Source organism: Argentina silus (assembly GCF_951799395.1).
Source record: "Argentina silus genome assembly, chromosome: 7".
NCBI lineage: Eukaryota > Metazoa > Chordata > Actinopteri > Argentiniformes > Argentinidae > Argentina > Argentina silus.
In genome coordinates this window covers 18,943,447-18,954,446 of record NC_139661.1, presented here as the reverse complement: position 1 = coordinate 18,954,446, position 11,000 = coordinate 18,943,447, and the positions used below count along the sequence as shown (strand labels likewise).

Below are 11,000 nucleotides of genomic sequence, written 5' to 3'. Positions count from 1 at the left end.
CATCAAATAAAGATGATGATGATGATGATGATGATGATTATGATTACCCTTAATAAGGTGTTGCCAATAAAATGAGAATTGAAATAAATCAAGTATTCTCCTTCTCTTTTATCCTCCCATTTTGGCAATAAAAGGCTGCGTCCTGGGGTTCTTCAAACTTTTTACTGACAGGACGATAAATCAGTCTTATTCAATCAGAACAGTTTGTACTGCATATCATACACATACAGATTAATTAACAAAACATAGTGATGATACGTAGCAGTATGTACAGTATTTAACATTTTACCAAGTTGTCGCAAATGTACAGTATGATTTAACAGCTTATATTGTATAATCACAGTTAGTGAAAAAATCAGCTTAATTACAAAAGTGATGTATTGATCCTCCATATGTAGAGTGAGTCTAAAACTCCACACTCAAGCACACACACAAGCATGCAGACGCACACACATGCGCGTATGCACCCGTATACACAAACATTGAGATGAGAGCACTCTCAGAGACACCTGATTGGCAGATCCTAATATCACGGTGTTCAACACCATCAGCCTACAATAGAGAAGTATGGGTAAAGTGTCTCAGTGAAGGTGTCTTTATGAGTGTAGATGTGTGTCATGTCTTCAGCTCCGTAGAAGGACACCTCTCCCCTGTTGTAGTCCAGCTGTACTCTGATCTTCTGGGGTCTCCCTTTCAGAGTGAGAGTATTACCCTTTCCATCGGTATACTCACCACTCCTGAGCATGATAGCCCAGATTCCATAATTTGGTGATGCATGTATCATCCCCTTCCTATCGACTGACTCTTTGGCCACGCCTACATCCCAGTGAGGATGGTTCCCCACATTAACATCCCAGCTGTGCTTTCCTGAGCTGAACCCCTCAGAGCCAAATACAGTAGCATACTGTGTGCGCTCTGGGTTGTCAGGCAGCTGCTGCCTTTGGCTTGAGTAACTTACACTGGTCAGGTCATCAGACAGAGAGAGCCAGCAGGATACAGTGTTGGGGTCTAAAACCACAGGACTATACTTGACAATCTCCTTCATCTTCTCCCAGACTCTGAATGTCAGGTTGCCCAGGTGTTTGGCCACATCTATCAGCGCTCCTGAGACCACCTGAGGATTAGGCAGTGAGCTCTGGTCTCTGATGCTCATCTGAGTGTGTTTATAGCTGTTGAGAAATGACAGTTCCTGTTTCTTCAGGTCCTGTTCCACAGCAGAGATGCTCTCTGTTAGAGAAGAGATCTGGTCCTGGATGCTCTTCTTCTCTCTGGCGATAATCTTCCCCTTCTCCTCCTTTTCCTCCCTCAGTGCAGCCAGTCTGGCCTTTTCTTCCTCTTTCAGGAACTGGTGGAGCGTCTCAAACTCTGCCCTGATCTGTCTCTCTGTGGCCTCTAGCTGACCCTCAGAGTACTGCACCACTTCGTTGTATGCCTCCTCAATGTCATTGCATTTGTACCGCTTGTCCTGCAGTGTCTCTAAATCAGATTTCAGTTGTTCCTTCAGGTCCTTCACTGCTTGCTCTAAGGGAACCACGGTGTGGCGGTGGTGAGCAGGGTCCTCGCAGACGTGACACACAGCTCTCTGCTCCACCTCACAGAACCATTTAGGCTCCTCTGTGTGTTTACTACACACCACCTCTCCACCCTCCTCTGGGACATACGTTTCTCTCCCATCTTCAGACGACCCTGCTTCATCTGTACCTGTGTATGAGTCAGCTAACTCCTTCAATGAGAAGTTAACTCCTGGTTCATTCTTAGAAGACTTTCTTCTACAAACCGGACAGTTCTTCTTGTTGGCCTGACCCCAGAACTTGTGCAGACAGCTGGAACAGAAGCTGTGGTGGCAGCTCAGAGATACAGGATCTCTGAACGTCTCTGAGCAGACATGGCAGCGGAGGAAAGTATTCAGGAGTCTCTCTGCCATTTTCTCTAAATTGTTAGTCCTTTCATCCACATGTCCCTGTACAGTATTCTTCTGTTGCAAGTCTCATTAGACCAATTCCTTTACCTCTCTTTTAACTGTTTTACCAAAGGTGAGTCTATTCAATGAGTCGATCAGGAGAGATCCCTTGGTTATGTCTAACACCCTATCACAGCGACTTCACTCTCTTCCAAGGAAGTCTTACTGTAGGCTCAACCACACCTACTGTTATCAACAGTCACGATAAGATTATGGGACTGTTGAGGGTGTGTTTAAGAGTGATTTATTTCCCAGTTGGATAAACAATAGAGAACACAATTTCTATCTGAAATTCTGGTGTGAGCTCTGCTACATGACAATCCCCATTCTGTTGATATTCATAAGAGAAAAACTCTACCAATACCCTATGAGTAAGAAGACAGGTCATAATGTCAGCCAGGACATTACTGCTCTCTTTTATGATCATGTATTGTAAGCCATCTCACCAAAGAAATTAAGGACTTTATTTCTGTATTTTGTTCAAGGTTTTGAAGAAGAAAAAGCAGCCGTGTTTCATCAAGGGTTTTAGGAAAGCAATAAAGGGGAAACTGTAAAAAATGTTTGAATGCATCCATACAAATGTAAAATAGCATATTATAACATTTCTCTGAAGACAAATAAATAGTAACATAAAACTCCCATCATCATAAAAAAAAAAAAAACACATCTCATAAACAACAAAACAAAAGTGATCCCATTACCATACAGAGATGCCCACACACTGGATGCTTGAAAAGTATGACTACTTTATGATGTTACAGTATATCAAAGCTTGTCGCAATACAGTCTACTGACCCTCCTCATGCTTTGAATTAAACGTTAGTCATCAAATAAAACTGCAACCAAATTATTTTTCTTCTTCTACTGTAAATTCCTATGCTGCCGAGGACATCCTTTCATCAGGCCAGGTTGACCAGCCGCTCGCTGGCCTCCCACAGTTTCTTGGCCACGCCCTCATCCCTGGCAAATGGGCGCAGAGTGGCGGGACGGCAGTCGGTGAAGTAGCCTCCGCTGTGCTTGGCGGCCTCGTCAGACACGGCGCAGTAGACCACCGTCTGAGCCCCAATCTCGGACGGCACAAAGAACATCCACATGATCACCTGCATCAGCATACGGAACAGGATGGAGTAGTGGCACGTCCAGTTACTCTGCACGTAACCTGGGAGAGGGAGGGAGGGAGGGAGGGAGGGAGAGACCGAGAGACCGAGAGACAGAGAGAGAGAGTGAAGCAGAGATGTGAGGATAATTAATCCGCTGTAATAGATGACGAGTCATTTCCCCAGAACTAGAACATAATTCTAGATGAGCATGTAGACGAATGCCTTTTTTGAGTGTATCAGATCTCTCACCAGGGTGCACAGCATAGGTCGTCACCCCTTTGCCCTCCATCATCCTCCCCAGCTCATGGCTGAAGTAGATGTTGGCCAGCTTGCTGCGGCAGTAGGTGAAGAAGGGGAGCAGGTTGTAGTTCAGGTCCTGGAAGTCCAGCTTCTGGTATTTGTAGTTGGAGCATGTGAGGGTGACAACCCGGCTCGGGGCGCTCTCCTTCAGACGGTTCAGGAGCAGGTTGGTCAACAGGAAGTGACCCAGGTGGTTGACCCCGAAACACATGCTGAAATTGTCGTCCGTCCATTCCAGCACACTGGGCATGCCTGGGAGGTAAGAGGGAGAGGAAAACATTTATATATACAAAATATACACTCACCATACACTTTATTAGGAACACTATACTAATACTGGATAGGGCCTCCCTTCGCTCTCAAAACAGCCTCAATTCCTCGTGGCATTGATTCCACAAGATGTTGGAAACATTCCTTTGAGATTCTGGTCCATTATGACATGATTGCATCACACTATTCCTGCAGATTTTTCAGGTTCACTTTCAAGCTGTGAATCTCCCGGTCTACCACATCCCAAAGGTGTTCTATTGGATTCAGATCCGGTGATTGGGAAGGCCACTGAAGAACATTGAACTCATTGTCATGTTCATGAAACCAGTTTGAGACGAGGTACATTATCATGGTGGAAGTAGCCATTAGAAGATGGGTAAATTGTGGCTATAAAGGGATGTACATGATCAGCAACAATCCTCAAATAGGCTGTGGCATTCAAGCGATGATTGATTGGTATTAACAGGCCCGAAGTGTGCCAGGAAAACATTCCCCACACCATTACACCACCTCCACCATGAGAAGGTGTACAGGTGTTCCTAATAAAGTGTTTCGTGAATGTATATATATAAGTACATACACACCATCTGCCCAGGGTTTATGTATGAGGCCACTTTATCAAGCATGTTGATACCTTTGAAAGGAGTGCGTGGCATTTCTTTTGAGAGTCTCTCACCTGCATTGTTGATCAGGATGTCCAGCCTTTTCTCTCTCTGCAGGAAGGTCTTACAGAATTCTCGTATGGAGCGGAGGTTGGCCAGATCCAACTCCATGTGCAGGACGTTGACACTGTGACCCTTGACCTTTATCTCCCTCACTGCCTTCTCAGACTTGTCCAAATCCCGGGATGCAATGATGACACGAGCACCTCGCATCGCCAGGGCAACGGCAGTCTCTTTTCCAATGCCAGCATTCCCTCCTGATGGAAGGAGAGAGGGGGAGACAGAGAGAGATATATGGATGATTATTAACATGTGACTTATATAGAGTCATTTAAGGTACAGTTCATTAAGCACAAGGAGGAAAAGTAACTGACATCCCTGCTGGATGTCAAATGAACACTCACATAAGTGGGATTGGTTCCCACCACCATTCAGTACTAAAACAGAGCATGTTTACAATTACTGACTCATCCTTTATCTAACATCTTAGATTCAGGAATAAAGCAATTCATGAACCACTTACAACGAGATCAAGTTGGCATTGGCTGTCTTAAAGCCATATAAATGGTCGCTAGAGCCTAGATAAGACAAGGGCTAGCTAGCTACCAAGCAGTCCTTACCTGTAATGAGGACTGTTTTACCATCCAGTCTTTTCAAGTCCGTGCAATACCTCCTTTTTTTCATCCATTTCAAAACTAAAAAGCAAACCAATGAAGCGATTATCGTGTACAAAAGATACATTTTAGATTAGGATCCTCTGAACTAAGGTTAGCCTGTAAACTAGCTATCTGTCCATCCCCACCCCCTCCTGACTCCTGAGTCCTGTCAGTGTTTCAAAGATGCTACAGCTAGCTAGCTTGCTTAGTTACAATATTCCATTCAGCTCGTATCTGACATTAAACTTGAGACTTCCATAAGATAACGTACAACTACACACATTTCTATTTCAGAGACTGTTGATGAAAAGCATTTTTGTTTCAAATAAGAAAGCTCAAAATAATGGTTATTCCTTGGTAGCCGTTTAGCCTCCACAGTACAGTACATGGGAAAGGGCTGTCAAACTACGTCTAAGTGCGCACGCGTGGACCAGTGCTCCTCTCCAGCCTCGTCACGCGGTGCTTCCATACCAAGTCTTACTGTTTTGACAGCTTTCACGATCTTGCGTAAGACTGACACATGCATCCGCTGAAATAATAAGTCTATGACTGAAATACGAATTTGAAGTTATTTGTGGTCATTTCGCCCGAAAATTACCATAAATTTCCAAAAGTACAATTCTTAACAAGGAGTGAAATGTGGCCGCAACTTCTGTTAAATAATAACAGCTTGCCTCGAGCGAAATACATTTGTTATCGGAAAGACCTTTGTTACAATTGCACAACTCAACAGACAAGGAGACTTTCTGTAGACTTTCTGTAGACGTATAGCCTGCCATGTTGTTCAAGTGGAGAAAGAACATTTTTCTCTTAGGAGTGATAATTGTCTGCGTTTCCGAAATAACTGGTAAGTCATGCTTCAAAAGTTGCATAGCTATGCCTAGAAATAGAACTGTTCAGTCTGAAGTGCTGGTACTGGCTATTTGGCCAGAGAATAGACTATACTTGATCCAATAACGGTGTGTATTCATAATGTAAATTGGCATTTATTTAATTTCCCGCGAGAAATCAAGAAGTTCAGTCGCACATGTCTGCTTAGGATAACCATTACATTTAGTAGATGTGTACAGTATAAGCCCATTATTTGTATAATTACTAAGTCCTTGTAATAAATGGGTTATAGTAAACTAAAGCCTATATGTTTACTAGTGTGGATTTATAAACGTGAACAGACGATAGGCCTATAACAATAATAACAATAACAACAACAATGTATTACATTTATAAAGCGCTTTTCATAATTCAAGAATAATTTCAAAGTGCATAAAATGCATATAAAATAGCAAAACAAATATATATATATGTATAAGTCTGGGAGAAGATAAAATTATAAAAGCAGCAATGAAAGTCTATGAGGAAGTGGAGGCCAGCCGATGAAGATGCGTCTTAAGGCCTGCTCTAAAAGCATCAACAGTCATTTGACAATGCGTTGCTGTATAAGCAGACCCAAATGAAGTGCTACCACGTTTTAATGTTATGTCTTGATAACTGGGATGTTTTCTAGTAATATTTGTTCTTTTGTCAGGTCAATCATGTGAGGGAAAGTGTGGTGAAACGTGGGAGGCATGCTCTTGCCATTCTACATGTGGTTCCCTGCTGAATTGCTGTGGAGACTACAGGCAGTACTGCCTCCAGGTTTCTCCCTACTCTGGGTCAATGCTGGGAGGAAGTGCTTTCACTCTCCTCAATGTTGCCTTCAATGCTAGTCAGCAGTTGACCTGCAGGTAAGAGTGAGTCACATACTGTGTGCAGACATGTTTTCAAGATCTATCTCAATGACCTTTGCAACTCACACACTGACATGTTGTTTTGAGGATATAGGCTACTGAGTTCACCATTGACATGGACACTAAACCTAAAACTTACTTGTTGGAAGCAGCATTTTGAATGCCACTAATGTGTGATTAATGATTGACGCATGATTAATTTACTGGTTTCCCAAAATAGACACCTGAACTATTTGGGGGCCAACTGACAATAGATACGTGGCGGGGTGCAGACCTCATCCGACTATACTGTATTCCTGCCTCTTTGTGTTGCAGGTTCAAGGGTGAGATTGTAACAGAGGGGTACATTGGGGAGGGCAGAGGTCACTGTATCTCTCCCTTACTGTATGAGACTGGGTGGGTGTCGTTTGATGTCTCCACAGATGGACTGACTTTTAACAGAGCTGGAGAATATTTGTCAGGTAAGCTTGAGTGAGAACATGACCGACCTCTTTTTAAATTAAGTTTTTTTTTAAATGAGACTATTTGAAATCCATTGACCCCCGAAGAGCTGTTACATAATGCTGTTATAAAAACAGTTGCATCATTTCAAAACTCTCTTGAGATTTCCCATTATTTGCTGTTCACCTGTGTAATTCTACATGTTTTGTTCAGTCTTACATGTAACCCTTCAAACATACAGTTAACGTTTTCAAGGCATTTTTTTGTCACAGTAGTTGTAGTAGAGTTGCAACATACTGTTTTCTTTGCTGATTTCTTAACTAATTCCTTATTTTGCTCTATCTATAAGTCCATCCCAGTAAACTGGACTCTACATTAAAAGTAACACTGGTGAACCCAATGCAATGGCAGTACTATGGAACCCCTAGCACCACGGGGACACTGAAGATGACATGGAACTCCTCCCTGATTGGTGCAGACGGGGTCAATGTGGAACTGTGGGGGTACAGAGAGGTCAATACCACTACTGAAGGGGGGAACACATCGTCCCCCCTGAGGGCAGAGTGGATGTACCTGTACTCTCTGGGCAGTAACGTACCCAACAGTGGTAGTTTCAGCTTCATCCCCATGCCTTCAGAGAAGCCCTACTCTGACTGGGAGTTAGGGAGTATACGAGTGAGCTCAAGTTTGAAGTCAAATGGAGCCAGGTATTGAATATAAGTGTTTTTGCTCTAAAAGAACAAGATACTTGTGTAATACACATGTAATTGTAGCTGTATGATGCCAATGGTTAAGCTTGGCTAATTCTAAGCATTGTAATAAAACACACATTTTTGGCCAATGACTCTCTGCTTCTAAAGACTTCTTTTCAGTTATCCATAGGATGAGTACATTTTGTAATTTGGCTGAAACATCCCTTTAAGATGGTCTAACAGTGTTTTCTGCACCTATACAGGGATGTCACGGCTCTGTGGAGTGGCGCCCATGCCCTTGCCTGGCACCTGGAGCAGGCCTTCAGACAGGACTCTGCAGTCTGGGCCAGGAACAAGTGTCTGAAGTGGGACACACTGGAGAACAGTCTGCCCAACTTCCTGGATGAGGTCATAGACTGCCCCTGTACCCTGGCCCAGGCCCGCGCAGACACTGGCAGGTTTCATGTAAGGACTAGGCCTATTGGTTGACTTCGTACTTGTGATATAGTGACTGTTACTAATCTAAACTACTCTAATCAATTATACTATACATGCATTATACTATATATAATGCTTACAACCAATATAACGTTATGGTTTATGACTTATAAATGTGTCACATTTGCTCAAATAATCTCCTCCTCTCAACTACGCAGTCCTTTGTGGCTTTTTTTGGAAACATGTCATGTCAGTCTTCATATTGATTGACATTTATTTAATTTCTCTGTTTTTTTCAGACCGACTATGGCTGTGACATAGAGAAGGGAAGTGTTTGTACCTATCATCCTGGCAGTGTCCACTGTGTCAGAGCCATACAGGCCAGGTAAGGCTGAGAGTGTCACCCTAGATCTGAAAACAGATTTCATTCTTTTTGTATTCAGAGGACAATGACAATCACAGAGTGAGCAGTATAGAGGTGCCCTGTATATAATTGATTGATCACAAGTTTCATTGTTATTTGATAGGTTTCCTTCGGGAATCTCAAGACAACACCAGATATAGCAAGCAAACAATTAAAACACATTTACAACTTATGTACAGTATTTTATCAGTGATAGTTAATTCTCATATTGCCAGCCCCATCTACGGAGCAGGGCAGCAGTGTTGCTATGATAGCACGGGGGTCCAGGTCCTGACAGGGGACTCGACTGGAGGAAGCACCCCAGATCGGGCCCACGACTGGGGCTCTCCTCCTTACAGAGACCCCCCACGAGTCCCGGGGGTTTCCCACTGGCTCTATGACGTCCTCAGCTTCTACTACTGCTGCCTGTGGTCTGACCACTGCCATGTCTACTTCACCCATCGACCCTCCAGTGGCTGCAGGGCCTACCAACCCCCTAGAGCTGGTAAGAATGTTCACATTCCGTCTGGTCTGGCCTGCTTCCCCAACTGTTACGTTTGTAGGGCCTTCTTCTCATCTTCATAGGCAATGCACATGTGTCTCGTTGTTAGATCATTCACCATTCACCATTCATCCATCTACACTAATAAGTAGAAGTGATTCTGCCAAACTCTTTATTTTTCTATAGGCCAAAACCTATTTTCCTTTCTCCCCCGTCCGTCCCTGTCAGGTGCCGTCCTGGGGGACCCTCATTTCTTAACGTTCGACGGCCTGAGCTACACCTTCAATGGGAAAGGAGAGTACTTCCTAGTGCACTCCCCAGACAAAGGGTTGAGTGTTCAAGGCAGGACAGAGCAGGTGAAACTCAAGAACGGTGAGTTTGTTTCCCCATGTGAAAGACCTGTCTGTGCCCCTCTCTCATCCCTTGGGGCCTACACTACCTCTCAGTCTCAGCCCAAACCTTTGTTTGGGTGTTCAGGGTTTTCTTCAAGAGACCCATTCTGTAATAGGTAAGGGTTTGAATTAGAAAAAAAAAAAAAGAGAATGAATGCCTGGTTCTCCATTTGGATTAGAGTAATTAGACCTCTTAACTTCTTAACAAGTTTTATTTCTCTTCTTTTGAGAGTGCTCTTCTTCCCTGTGAGGCATCAAAGTTTCACACATGTGTTCTCTCTTTTACACAACACTGAGTGGTCTGGGCTGAGATACTTGTGGGAGTGAAGCATTTTGGCACTATAAAATGACGGCCTATTTCCTAAGGTTTTCTCTTGTTCTCACCCGAGCTCTCAGGGGATCATCTCTAGTCAAATACAGCTGTTGGGTTCAATGGTTAGGATGTCCTCCAAACCCATACTACACAAAGCAATGGGCCAAGCGAGTGAAGATGACCAGATGTCAAAGTGGTTTTCAGTTTATTACTTTTTTGACAGATCGGTGAAACATCTGGATTAGGGTGGATTGTCCCTAGAGCTCATCCAGCCAATCTTAATATATATTATGCATACAGTGTGCTATTTATGTGAACCTTTTGTTTATCCAAGACTATATTCATGTATGAATCCTATAGGTACCCTAGCCAAGGCCACAAGGCTATCAGCTGTGGCTATGAGAGAGAGGGCCTCTGATGTCATAGAGGTGCGCATGGCAGAGCAGCAGGACCAGCTGGAGGTCCTTAGGAACCAGCAAGTCGTCCCTTTCACCGAGCAAAGATGGATGGATCTCCACGGTAAGATGCTGCACCTCAGTAATGTCAAAAATATATAATTTATTAGTTTGGGGATAAATCCTAACATGAGGTATTTTATAAAACTGTTGCGCAAAATGTCTCCACTATCTATGTGAAAGTACATGCTAAAAATTCTTAAGTAAGCGTTTGTTTAATAAGTTTCATGAGTTGGCCTGCAGTTCACCTTTTCAGGGAAAAGTACGAGACATTATGTCTCAGGCTAGTTAAAGGATGACAACATAATAACACAAACACAGCCCCTCTCTGAAGCCAAGCCTCTGTTCCTCTGCTGTTCCAGGTGTGTTCCTGTTCTCCCCCACACCCCAGAATGTGACAGTCATGTTTTCCTCGGGCGTGGGGGTGGAGGTGAGAGGGAAAGAGGGGACCATAGCCGTCACTGTGCTGCTCCCCCAAGAGTTCACCAACTACACTCAGGGTCTGCTGGGCCAGATGAATGACGATCCCTCAGATGACCTTCTAACCAGCCACGGAGAGGTCATACCCTCCAACAGCAGCCCAGAGGTCCTCTTCACCTTCGGAGCTGGCTGTGAGTGTAAAAGACAGGGTATTGAACCTGTGCTGTTTGCACATACCATGACAGCACTGGCAAATGAACTAAATTCTA

The 11,000-nt window shown here is 43.8% G+C and overlaps 3 protein-coding genes across 3 annotated transcripts in view; 1 reads left to right on the top strand and 2 right to left on the bottom strand.

Annotated features, from left to right (window-relative positions):
* Nucleotides 1-247: 247 nt before the first annotated feature.
* LOC310807551 (zinc-binding protein A33-like) lies at nt 248-1,924 on the bottom strand (the record flags this gene model as incomplete). The annotated part of the gene is made up of 1 exon (XM_083674050.1): nt 248-1,924. One exon carries the CDS (start codon nt 1,922-1,924, stop codon nt 548-550), a length of 1,377 nt encoding a protein of 458 aa, XP_083530176.1. The 3' UTR covers nt 248-547.
* Nucleotides 1,925-2,410: 486 nt separating this feature from the next.
* On the bottom strand, nt 2,411-5,330 carry LOC310806727 (retinol dehydrogenase 14). The gene is made up of 4 exons (XM_083672929.1): nt 4,913-5,330; nt 4,307-4,549; nt 3,310-3,612; nt 2,411-3,119 (listed from the first exon to the last, which is right to left on the bottom strand). Exons 1-4 carry the CDS (start codon nt 5,031-5,033, stop codon nt 2,860-2,862), a joined length of 927 nt encoding a protein of 308 aa, XP_083529055.1. The 5' UTR covers nt 5,034-5,330; the 3' UTR covers nt 2,411-2,859.
* Nucleotides 5,331-5,662: 332 nt separating this feature from the next.
* The window catches only part of susd2 (sushi domain containing 2), a 15,232-nt gene continuing 9,894 nt past the window's right edge, over nt 5,663-11,000 (top strand). Inside the window, exons 1-10 of the mRNA XM_083673387.1 lie at nt 5,663-5,795; nt 6,474-6,672; nt 6,991-7,136; nt 7,466-7,823; nt 8,072-8,273; nt 8,546-8,631; nt 8,886-9,154; nt 9,380-9,523; nt 10,217-10,375; nt 10,674-10,922. Of these exons, the coding sequence (XP_083529513.1) occupies nt 5,726-5,795; nt 6,474-6,672; nt 6,991-7,136; nt 7,466-7,823; nt 8,072-8,273; nt 8,546-8,631; nt 8,886-9,154; nt 9,380-9,523; nt 10,217-10,375; nt 10,674-10,922 (1,882 nt within the window). The 5' untranslated portion in view covers nt 5,663-5,725. The remainder of the gene's footprint in view (nt 5,796-6,473; nt 6,673-6,990; nt 7,137-7,465; nt 7,824-8,071; nt 8,274-8,545; nt 8,632-8,885; nt 9,155-9,379; nt 9,524-10,216; nt 10,376-10,673; nt 10,923-11,000) is intronic.